The sequence below is a fragment of the Sapajus apella genome, unplaced genomic scaffold (genome assembly GCF_009761245.1).
Source record: "Sapajus apella isolate SASKATOON/1434 unplaced genomic scaffold, GSC_monkey_1.0 scaffold14, whole genome shotgun sequence".
Taxonomy (NCBI): Eukaryota; Metazoa; Chordata; class Mammalia; order Primates; family Cebidae; genus Sapajus; species Sapajus apella.
The window spans coordinates 12,426,669-12,439,219 of record NW_022436954.1 but is presented as its reverse complement, the minus strand read 5'-3'; the positions used below and the strand labels follow the sequence as shown (position 1 = coordinate 12,439,219).

At 35.1% G+C, this 12,551-nt stretch overlaps 2 protein-coding genes across 2 annotated transcripts in view; both read right to left on the bottom strand.

The window, feature by feature from the left end:
• Positions 1 to 8,839, bottom strand: part of LOC116555000 (olfactory receptor 5B2) — a 26,928-nt gene extending 18,089 nt beyond the window's left edge. Inside the window, exon 1 of the mRNA XM_032283326.1 lies at positions 8,277 to 8,839. The gene's annotated coding sequence lies outside the window, so the exon portion shown is untranslated. The remainder of the gene's footprint in view (positions 1 to 8,276) is intronic.
• On the bottom strand, positions 7,187 to 8,911 carry LOC116554998 (olfactory receptor 5B12). The gene is made up of 2 exons (XM_032283324.1): positions 8,837 to 8,911; positions 7,187 to 8,313 (listed from the first exon to the last, which is right to left on the bottom strand). The coding sequence occupies exon 2, from the start codon at positions 8,292 to 8,294 to the stop codon at positions 7,350 to 7,352; it is 945 nt and encodes a 314-aa protein (XP_032139215.1). The 5' UTR covers positions 8,295 to 8,313; positions 8,837 to 8,911; the 3' UTR covers positions 7,187 to 7,349.
• Positions 8,912 to 12,551: the final 3,640 nt, after the last annotated feature.

Genomic DNA, 12,551 nt, shown 5'->3' with positions numbered 1-12,551 from the left:
GTCAGATGGGTAGACTGCAAAATTTTTTTCCCATTCTGTTGGTTGCCGATTCACTCTAATGATTGTTTCTTTTGTGTGCAGAAGCTGTGGAGTTTAATTAGGTCCCGTTTGTCTATTATGTTAATATTAACCTTAAAGATAAATGAATTAAAATTTTCCACTTAAAAGATATGTGTTGATGACATGGATAAAAACATGAAGTGTGATTATGCCACTTAAAAGAAACTGACCTTACTGGTTGGTAAACTGTTACAGACTGAAGGTAAACAGGTGGAAAAGATATTTCACACAAATGAAAACCAAGAGTGAGTAGTAGTAGTTACACTTATATCAGGTAAAACAGACTTAAAATAAACAATGATAAAAAATATAAATAAGGTCATTATATAATGATAAGGGGATCAAATCAACTAGAACATATAAAAATTCTAAATATATGTGCACCCAACAATGGAGCAGCACCCAGAATCATAAAAAAAATTACTAGCCATAAAGGAAAAAACATGCAGCAATTCAATAATAATGAGGGACGTAACACCCCACTGACAGCACTAGACAGATTATCAGAACAGAAAATTAACAAAGAAACATTGGATTTAAATTTTTGACCAAATGTGCATCACGAACATTTACAAATCAGTCTAACTGACAAAAGCAAAATATAGTCTTATAACTAACAAAAGCAAAATATAGCCTTTTCATGAGCACATGGTACATTCTCAAAGATATGTCATAAAACAAGTCTCAATACATTTTTAAAGCTGAAATTATACCAAGTATCATCTCAGAACATAGCAAAAAAGAGGTAGAAATCAATACCAAGAGGAACTCTGGAAACTATACAAATACATTGAAATTAAACAACATACTCCTAAACAATATTTAGGTCATTGATTAAATTAAGCCCTAAACTAAAAATGTTTGAAATAAATAAAAATGGAAACAAAATATACCAAAGCATGTTGAATACAGCAAAAGCAGTGCTAAGAGAGAAGTTTATAGCATTAAATGCCTACATCAAAAATTAGAAAGATCGCAAATTAACAACATAACATTGTACTTCAATGAGCTAGTAAAACAAGAACAAATGAAACCCAAAGCATCCAGAATAAAACAAATAACAGAGACCAGGTTAGAACTAAATGAAATTGGAACCAAAATAAATTTTAAAAAATAGACAAATCACTAGCTAAACTACCTAAGAAAAAGAAGAGATCCAAATAAACATAATCCAAAATAAAAAAAGAATACATTACAGCTAATATCACAGAAATATAAAAGATCATCAGAAGCTACCATGAACAACCATGCACTCACAAACTAAAAAATCTAGAGAAAATGAATAAATTCCGGGAAACAACCTCCCAAGATTGAACGGGAAAGAAAAATCTTGAACAGAAAATAATGAGTGATTAAATTAGTAATTAAAAAAACCTCCCAATAACACCAACAAAACAGCTCAGGACCAGATAAATTCACAGCCGAAATCTACCAAACGTAAAAAGAAATAATAGCAATATTTTGAAACTGTAGTGGGAAACTATACAAAATAGGAAGAGTTGGGGTAAAGGACTGCCAGAAAAAAGTTATACATCTGCTGTGGTGTCCTTGTTATAGACTGTCTCTGCATAAAAATACATCTGGAAAGTTTTTGATAAGTACTAAGGTTGTTCAGCTTTATATCTCTGGGTAAACTCAGTACACTACAGATGAAAGTGGTCTCCAATTTGCTTTGTCAGCTTAAATAGTGCACATTTTAATTCTCTTCTGTCTTATTTTTAGCTTGTTAATTATTTAATACAACTCCAGCCTCATAATTATGTGGCAAGATATTTGGAATCAACTTGTCGTGGCTTTCTCCAATGCCCCTAAGGGATATATTATTTATTTTGGAGATAATGAACACTCTTAGAAATGAGTGGAGGCTCTCTCATAAAAAAGCAAGACTTCATAATTGCTCTTTATAGCTAGTGTGTTTGTTGACAGTTTAGTATGTACCAGGCTCTATTTTAAGCACTTTATTAACTTATGTGCTCCTACCAACCGTATCAAGTAAGCATTACCATCATCTTCATTTTATTTTATTTTTATTTATATAAATTTAATGAATACAAGTAGAATTGTGTTATATGGATATATTGTGTAGTGTTGAATTCTGGGCCTTTGGAGTAACTATCATCTGAATAATGCAATTGTATTCATCAAGAAAATTTTCATTTGTCACCTGCTCCCACCTTTCTACCCTTCTGAGTCTGCAATGTCTATTATTTCACACTTCTTGTTCATATATACACATTATTTCACTTCCTCTTATAAGTAAGAACATGGGGTATTTGACTTTCTGAGTTATTTTGCTAAAGACAACAGCCTCAAGTTTCATCCATGTTGTTGAAAAGACATGATACATGATTTTATTCTTTTTTATGTTAGAGTGGTATTCCATGGTGTGTGTATATATGTGTGTACATATGTGTGTGTACATATGTGTGTGTGTATATATGTATATATGTGTGTGTGAATATATATACGTGTATATGTATATATATCTCACATTTTCTTTATCCCATTCTCTATTGATGGAAACTTACTTTGAGCCCATATCTTGGGCATTATGAATAGTGCTGTGATAAAAATACAAGTGCAGGTATGTTTTTCATACAAACACTTTTTTTCCTTTCAGTAGATAGCTAGTAGTGGGATTGCTGGATTGAATGGTAGTTCTATTTTTAGTTATTTGAGAAATCTCCGCATTGTTTTCCATGAAGCTTGTACTAATTTACATTCCCAACAACAGTGTATAAGTTCTTCTTTCTCTGTAGCATCACCCAAATCTGTCATTTTTTTTTTTTACTTTTTAACAATAGCAATTCTTCCTGGTGTAAAATGATATCTCACTGTGATTTTAATTAGCATTTCTATGATGATTAATGATGTTGAATATTTTTTATGTGCTTGTGGACCATTTCTATGTCTTTTGAAAAATATCCAGGCACGGTGGCTCATGCCTGTAATCCCAGCACTTTGGGAGGCTGGGGTGGGTGGATCACTTGAGGTCAGGAGTTCAAGACCAGCCTGGCCAACATGGTGAAATGCTGTCTCTACTAAAAATACAAAAATTAGCTGGGTGTGCTGGCACCTGCCTGTAGTCCCAGCTACTCAGGAGACTGAGGCAGGAGAATCGCTTAAACCCGGGAGGCATAGGTTGCAGTGAGCTGAGATGGTGACTGGACTCCAACCTGAGCAACAGAGCAAGACTCAATCTCAAGAAAACAAAAACAAAGAAACAAACAAGAAAACAGTGTTCAGGATCCAAATCCTGATTCTGCCTAAAGTGTCCTGGAACATGGGCAAATGTCTTAATGTCATTAAGCCGTACTTTCTTCATTAGTAAAACAGTAATAATAACAATACTACCTGTCATGGAGTTGTTAGGATCAAATGAGTTAAGGTATGTAAAACACAAAGAACAGTGCAACTGTAGTAGGATGCTATATAAATGAGAACAGTTCTTTTTGTAATTCTGCTTACCATGCTCACATCTTAGCTGCCAGTAAATAAACTTGTATCAGTCAACACTAGGCAATGAGTAACACCCAGAAGTCAGGATAGTTAGAATTTATTTGTACTGGATATTGTGGCTTGTGGCATTAGCAAAAGACTAACAGCACCACTGATAGCAGTGACCAAAGGTACTAGTGCAAAAGGATAGAAGTGGTAAATGTGCTGGAAGAATTTTCTTAACCAAACTGTTCCAGTGGTTTGATCTTGCCTCTGGTTTCCGTACTCTCACTTCCTGTAACTAATTACTTTGTTTAATTATCCAATTTTCTGCTCGGTTCTGGGAGTACACCATTATTCTTCCAATAAATTCTTTTTTAAGTTAGCCAGAGTTTATTTCTGTTGTATACATCCAAGACTGTCACCTCACTCCGCATACCACCCACATTCATGATAGGCAGGGATAGTGATGGTGGAGAGAAACTTATCAGGTTCCACTGCCACTTCTGCTTTATGTTATGAGATGCCTTGTCACATCCCTTAACCTCCCAAACAGGCCATGACTAGACTCCTTGACACCACGTACCAAACATCAAAGAGATAGCATTGTAATGCCATGTCTTAAACGTGGGGGAAAAGAGACATCCTTCTTTGTCTCTGCTTATTCACGTTATCTTGACTTGCTTATGCACTGGCCATGATGTTATATCAACTATGTTCACTACAAGAATTTCAACTCAATTAGCTGGGAAAGAAAATAAAAAGAAAAGCCATGAAAGAGGAGCATATTTGGCTTTGTTCTCAGGCTTCCTTATGAAATACCGATTCATAATAGTAGTTTATTATAGTAGAAAATGACAAAATAAAAAAAGCTCCAGTATATCAGTGGCTTATTTCAAGTAGACTAATTTTATGCCTTCATATTTAAAGTAAATTTCTTGTAGACAGCATGCAGTGGGTCTTTTTTTAAAAAAAATTATCTAACACTCTTTCAATTTGCTAAGTTTACACTGTATTTAATGTACTCATTGACACAATGAATTAAAATCTACCATCAGGCCAGGCACAGTGGCTCACACCTATAATCCCAGCACTTTGGGAGGCCGAGGCAGGAAAATCACTTGAGGCCAGGAGTTCAAGACCAGCCTGACCACCATGGTGAAACCCCGTCTCTACTAACAACGCAAAAATTAACCAGGCACGGTGGCACACACCTGTAATCCCAGCTACTCAGGGGGCTGAAGCAGGAGAATCACTTGAACCTGGGAGGCAAAGGTTGCCATGAACTGAGTTCACACCACTGCACTCCAGCCTGGGTGAAAGAGAGAGGCTCTGTCTTAAAAAAAAAAAAAAAAAACAAGCAAACAAAAAAAGCCCTACAATCTTCCCAGTTTTTTTTTCTATTTGTTCCATGTTTTCTTTGTTTCTTTTATCTTCTTTTCCTGTTTAAATTATTAAATATCTTTATGATTCCATTTTATCTCCACTATTGACTTATTAAATGCCTCTCTTAAAAATTGTTTTAGTTAAAAAACATTGTTTTAGTTATTGCCCTAGAGTTTACCATATATGTCTGGAATTCATGAAAGTATGCTTCTTTATAATATTGTGCCATTTTACAAGTAGGTTAAGGATGTTGCAAACATACACTGACAATTATGCGCTCTAATATTTTATATTATTATTATACATTTTCCTTTTACATATTCTATAAATAAATACAGAGTATATTCTTACTATTGTGATTTAGACAATCACCTTTTAAAGGAATTAAAATTACAAAAAGAGTAGGTCTTCAGTCTGTCTATCTGATTTTCACTGCTCTTCATTTCTTTGCACAAATGTAAATTATTGATTGGCATCATATTTCTTATGCCTGAAGAAGTTCTTCAGTATTTCTTGCAGTGAAGGGCTGCTGACAATGAGCTTTCAGCATGTGTGTCTGAAAAATGTCTTTATTTCTCTTTGATTTTTTAATATATTCACTTGGTTTAACAGGGTCTTTTCTTTATTATTTCAGCATTTGACAGATGTTTTCTGTCCTATCCTGTTTCTGATGAGAAAACTGCAGTGAACCTTGTTTTTGTTCCTCTATATATAATGTGTCTTTTTTCCTTTGAATGTATTTATAGTTTTCTTCTATTTGGTTTTCAGCAATTTGAATATGAAATGTATAAGTGTTAGCCACTGTGTTAAATCCATAGTATACAGAGCAAAACAAAAAAGTACCTACATAAATAGACTTTGGTCTAATGGGGAGACATTAAAAACAAACTCACAGATAAATATATAATTGTAAATCATATTATGAAAAATAAAATAATTTTCTTAGAGAGGATATAATAAAGGAAGCTTAAATCTAAAAGGATAGAATAAGGCCAGACGTGGTGGCTCATGCAAGTAATCTCAGCACTTTGGGAGGCCAAGGCAGGCAGATCGCTTGAGGTCAGGTGTTCAAGACCAGTCTGGTCGACATGGTGAAACCTCATCTCCACTAAGAGTATGCAAAAAATTAGCCAGGCTTGGTGGCATGAGCCTGTAATTCCAGCTACTCAGCAGGCTGAGGCATGAGAATTGCTTCAACCCAGGAGGTGGAGGTTGCAGTGAGCCGAGAGGATCCCACTGCACTCCACCCTGAGTAACAGAGTGAGATTCTATCAAAAAAAATTTTTTTTAATTTCAAAAAGCGTTGAATAAACATATCCAGAATGACAAAGAAAGGACTCCCAAAAATCTGCTTTTCCATAAAATCAATGATAACACAGGCAAAAGTGTCTATAATAAAAATATTTGAAACTCTAGAAACTAACCAAGGGCATGCAACAATTCAATAAGTATTCATTCAAGAACAATGACTGAATTCAGTATCAACGGTGAGTTTTGTGGCATGTTAACTTGCTTTTCCCCCAGCTCTGTGGTAACTTTAAAAACTAGCACACATGGAACTATGGTAGCTGAGAAAAATATTGGCCTAACAACCATTAAAGTGAACAAAAAATGTTGGAGATTGCTAAAGGGCCTGCTTCCCAGAGAATTGTCACTGTTTTGGCAGCTTCCTAGGAAAACCCCATTTACAATTTTGTCTTTATTTCACCAGACTCAGTTCATTCAGTGAGAAATTTTTATTCCTAAAGTGTTTGTCAAAGCATTAAGCAGCAATTGCCTGAAAATTTAAATATCAGTTGGAGCAAACAATAATCTAACCAAACTTGTAAAAAATTTATGAGGGCATTAGAAATCCATACAGGGCTTTGAAAAGCTCCCATATATTCCTGGGGATTACAAAGAACATGTACATGGGCAAGGCGCTATGTATGCACAGGAAAGACCTAATGTTTCATTTGTGGCTAAACTTGAGGCTCTGCAAAAAGAGACCATGAAGATTAAAGGTAGAATTGAAACTGCTGGGGCACTGAAAATATGCTCTAACACACATATGTAAATCCCATGCATAAGGCTTCAGAGAATTAGCAATTTAAAGCACTTTAAAAAATCTGTCCAATTGTGAGTAGAAATTTCAGTGCCTACACACAACAAGAAATACAGAAGTAACATAAGTAACTCAGGAAAATCACTAAACAAACAAAAGTACCACCAACAAAAACAAAGCCTAGATGAGAGGGAAGATATGATTTTGAGAATATGCTACCTGAAATAATAATAATAAATATTTAAAATGTCCAGATTTTAACAACAAAAAATGTGTCACTTAAAGATGAGGAAAGTATGGCCAATTCACGTTTAAGAAAACAGTGAATAGAAACTGTCCAGGAGGAAGACCAAATATTGGACTTAGTAGACAAAGATAAATATGAGGTGGAAGGAATTGTCTTATTGTAAATTCTATATAATTAAAATATGAATCCTATAGAGGCCTTTGCCTTCCCTGCAGTCTTTTTAAATGCACTCTTAACCTCTTTGTTCCTCAGGCTGTAGACCAGTGGATTCAACATGGGAATGACTATGGCATAAAACACAGATGCCATTTTGTCAGTGCCCATGGAATGGCTGGAGCTAGGTCGTAAGTACATAAAGATACCTGTCCCATAAAAGATGGAAACTGCAGTAAGGTGGGAAGCGCAGGTGGAAAAGGCCTTCTTGCGTCCTTCAGATGAGTGCATCTTCAGGATGGTGATAAATATAAATAAATAGGAGATCAAGATTATCAGGACAGAAAAGAGGTCATTGAATCCCACCACAAAAAAAATAACCATCTCACTAATGTAATTGCCTGAACATGAGAGAGCCAGGAGAGGAGAAGCATCACAGAAAAAGTGTTCAACTACATTGGATCTACAGAAGGAGAGCCTGAAAGTGTTCCCAGTATGAATGGACGCATTCAGGAAACCACAGATGTAGGAGCCTATGGTCAGGCAAGCACATACATTTGTTGTCATAGTGGTGGTGTAATGCAGGGGTTTACACACTGCTGCATAGCGGTCATAGGCAATTGATGCCAGAAGAAAATTTTCTGCAGTGATAAAGGCTACAAAGAAGAAGAATTGTGCGACACAAGCATTGTATAATATGTGTTTGTCTCCTGTGAGGCATCCTACCATCACTTTCGGAGTGACAGCTGAGGAATAACCAAAGTCCACCAAAGAGAGGTTACTGAGGAAGAAATACATGGGGGTGTGGAGTCGGGAGTCCAATAGAATCAATTCAATCATCCCCAGGTTCCCAATTAGAGTGATGAGGTACATGAAAAGAAAGACTATGAAGAGTGGGATCTGCAGTTCTGGGTCATCAGTTAGCCCCACAAGAATGAATTCAGTCACCTCTGTGTTGTTCTCCATTGGGAATTGTGTAGCTGCCCTATAGAAATAAGAAGACGGAACCAGAATGATAAATGGAGGGAGTACTACTGAGATCAGTCAGTATGCTCATTTGGTGCCTTATTTCAGTATTGCAATTATTTGTTTCCAGGAGTCCTGGATCTAAAACATCCCCATAACAACAAAATGCAACTTTAAATTAAAATAATTCACAGAACATTCTTAATAAGATGGTTTTGGAGATAATCCATCTTAATCTCCTAACTTCATAGATTAGTGAACTAAGGTGTAGAAGGAAATATTCATACAAGATCATCAGACTAATTCATTGGAACAGGTGAAATGTAAAGCCAAGTCACTTTGAATTAAAGCCTTAGCTCTTCATCACAAAGAAAAATTCCTTTAAACCTTTTACATTCAACCTAAACTGGGCACAAGATAGTAATTCATTTAATTGACTAACTGCCTGATGAAATAATTAAATCTATCATTGGAAGTCAATGTGAAGAATGGAAAATTTCAAAAATGAAAAATGAATTAAATTAAGAATCAAATATACCTACCAGTTTTCTTGGCTTCATGCAAATAACATACCTTTCTGGATCTCAGTTAGATGATAATAACTGCATCCACAAATGTTTGTAACCACTTCCAACCCTTAAACATCTTCAAAAAGTTAAAAAGGAACATAAATCTTTAGTAATACCAACCAGTTGACCAATCAACATAAATTTCTGAATGTGTTCATTTCTTCATTTTCTCTAAAAGCACTAATTTCGAATGAAGCACCACATTTTGTGCTAATTGCCAGGCTTACATTAATGCACAAGATACATTCCCTAACCTCGGGATATTTAGAGGACTGAGACAGACATCTAAACTGATAAATACCAAGTTTAAGTTCAGAATATTCTTAGTCTCCATTCCCAAGGACAGAGAATTGCTTTCTCATTTGCTCAGAACTGTGTGATAGATGTTAATCACATCTACATTGCAGACCATCAGTCAGTCCATAATATAGTTTATAAATTATGTGTCCAATGACCAGATGTTTTCAGTGGCAGAATTAGAACTTAAAATCAGGTATCCTCATTCCAATAGTTAGTTGTGCCTTATGTAATTTTGCACATCTCTATTTCAGAGCATTTTATAACTGGCCTGATTTCTTCCTCATTTATTAATCACCATTCCTTTGGTCTCTCTCTTCTATTAAAATATTAATATGGGCTTCCAGATTACAGTAAAATTTTATGTTGATATCCCACTTGATTATCTCAACAACTCTAGGATTCCTCAGGAGAACTAATATTATATTTCCTGAAACAGAAAACTGAGAAATAAATAGTTTAAATAACTTGTTCAAAGTAATATAAGCTTATTCTTTGTAAAGCAGGGACTCAAGTGTTTCTTGTACTTTTGTTTTATGTCACATGGTAAGTATACATATTCTAATAGAAATTCATTATTGCTTAGAAATACAAGTTTAGCATCCCTAATCCAAAAATCCAAAATCTAAAATGCTCCCAAATCCAAAACTATTTAAGAAGTTTATCTTCTTTTTCTTATTTGATTCTGCTGCACTCCCTAACTTGGGTTGAAGAGAGTAAGGAAGAAGGAGAGATGAGGAGGGCAGTGAAGTTTCTTTCTTTGAGTGCTTTTGAGATATTCAGATGTCCCTACTAGAAACATTTGACTGCACTTCCCAACATGCAAGTTAAGCATTTTCTTCTAGCTGGTCATTCTCCTGCAGTTTTTCATGTACTTTTACTTTCTTTAATAAAGAAGATTTATTAACTAGGAAAAAAAAAAAAGAACCAACATGATGCTACAAATGGAAAATTCCACACATAAGTGTGTAACACAAACTTTGTTTCATGCAAAAAATTATTTAAAATATTATATAAAATTACTTAGGCTATGGATATAATGTGTATATAAAACAAATAAATTTGTGTTTAAATTTGAGTTTCGTCCTCAATATATCTCATTATAAACAGACACATATTCCAAAATTCAAAAAAATCTAAAATCCGAAACACAGCTGTTCCCAAATGTTTTAGATTAGGGAAACTCAACATATATAGCCTCTGGAGGTCTGAAACAGATAAAAGAAATATTCGAAATAGTCAAGCCAAATCTCTGACTAAACCAAAGGAGAAATGGGTACCTTGATGCATTTTTCTAGTTAGCTCTGCCCCTGCAGCTTTGTGCAGACAATAGGTTTGATCCAAAGGCTTACCTTTCTCCCTGAGAAATACAAAATTCAAGTCTAGCACCTTCATATATAAGTAAAGGTCACGTCAGAAATTCAGTCCTTTAAAGAAGGAAAACAACTTTTCGGAGGCTCCTCTTGAATATTTGGCCAAAAGGCTTAAAGTTCAGAGAGATTAAAAGAAAAATGCTATTGGCTTTATAATCAACTAACAAGAGCTCTACTCCTGTATTTACTCTCTTTCTTTGTAGATAAGTCACTTACCTCATTGGAGGATCAACAGCTGAATCTATAAAAAATAAAATAATAAAAGATAGCCCCAATAAAATCCAGCCTGAAAACTCCTGCTATGGTAGGAAAAGAATAGAAATCCTAAAATTTCTTATACTTGGTAAGGAGTAATAATCATAACAACAATTAACATAATTATTATTGGGGGTCTTTTCCTGGACATTGTTGCAGGCTCTTTGCTATACATCAGTTTCAGAGAAGGTCATAGTTACAGCTAGATGACTATTAACAATCAGATGAATAAATAAATGGTCAAAGTGACTCTGGTTCCAGGGCTGCTCCCTTTAATGTGAAGCCAAATGGAATCATATAAATACTTGAACAGTTGAAAAGAGGGAACCAGGAGGTAATTATATGGTTGTGGAGCTCTCAGGGGACACATACTCTATGAAGGCCACAAAATGCTTTATCTCACATAACTGGAAATCAGGTAATTAACGTATCTATGGGATCCAGCTCTACTTGTTGTGGAAGGTCATGAGTATATTTATGTTACTTTCAGTTATTCTCTTGGGTAATGCACAAATTAAGCCACAGCATGTCCTTCAAGACTGTGATTTGATATAAATACTAAGAGACAGAGACATACATTTTATCATTAAATAAGGGATGTGAACCTCAGGGATTTGTGTTTCTTTTAAATCACCTTAAATGTTTGAACTGTTGAGAAGAAATATGAATTCATCAACTGTTTATTTATTGCAAAAAGGTTTTGGCCGTAGTGATGAGAGCTGAGAACATAGACCCATGCAAAATAAACATCATTCTTGTGCCCATGGTGTTTAAATCTAATGGAGAAGATAGACAGTAAGCAAATAAACCTCGTAAGAAACATGCACAAATATGCATTTATACATATATAAATACATATGTACATATGTATAATTATGTGTGGAATAAGCATGTAAGTATACATAAAAATGAGAGAAAAAAATTTATATTGATTGGTCAAAATGTTTTCTCTGGAAAATTAAGATTTCAGCCAAGTTTAAAAATGACAAAGAACTAGTATGGGAATGATCATTCCAAACTAAATGAAATATAAGTAGTAAAGGACCCAAGTTTCAAGAAGGTTAACAGGATCCAAAAGAAGCTAGTATGTGTTCTTCATAACTAGATCTCTTCCTTGTCAGTTTCTATCTCAGCATCCTCCCAAACAAAACGTTGACAAACAAAACAAAAACAGAGTGACATATAAACAAGATGGTAGAGTAGGAGATACAATTCTCTTCCCCTCACAATAAAATCAACCAATAATTATCCATGAATGATAATAGACTTAGTAGGACTTAAGGATCTATTTAAAAATCTATAGCAACATAGTAGAACAAAAAAGTTTGGGGGGGGAATAACCACATAGAAAAGACTGTTGGAGATATGTAAATACCTGAGATGTCTGGAGATGTCTAGGAACAAAGAAAATCAGTTTCTAGCATTATCAACCATGTTATTTGTGCCATCATTTTCCCCAGCAACCTGCTGTACAGAGAACACTGCCATCTTTCACTACCAAGACAATCAACAACCATCCCCACAGTGGCACCCCCAGAAAAGGAAACACTGCTTCACCAATGCTCCCAGAGGAGCTACTGTTTTGCTGCCTCATGGCTGAAGCCACCATTCCTTCCAACTTTGCACATGTCTCAAACACTGGAGTCACTACTGTTTTAGGTTAGCCTCACCACACACCTTAGAGCCCCAGTTGCTGTGTGTGCATACACACTCCATGAACCAACTCCACTACAATATTGAGCATCCTGAGGCCCAGAGCCCAG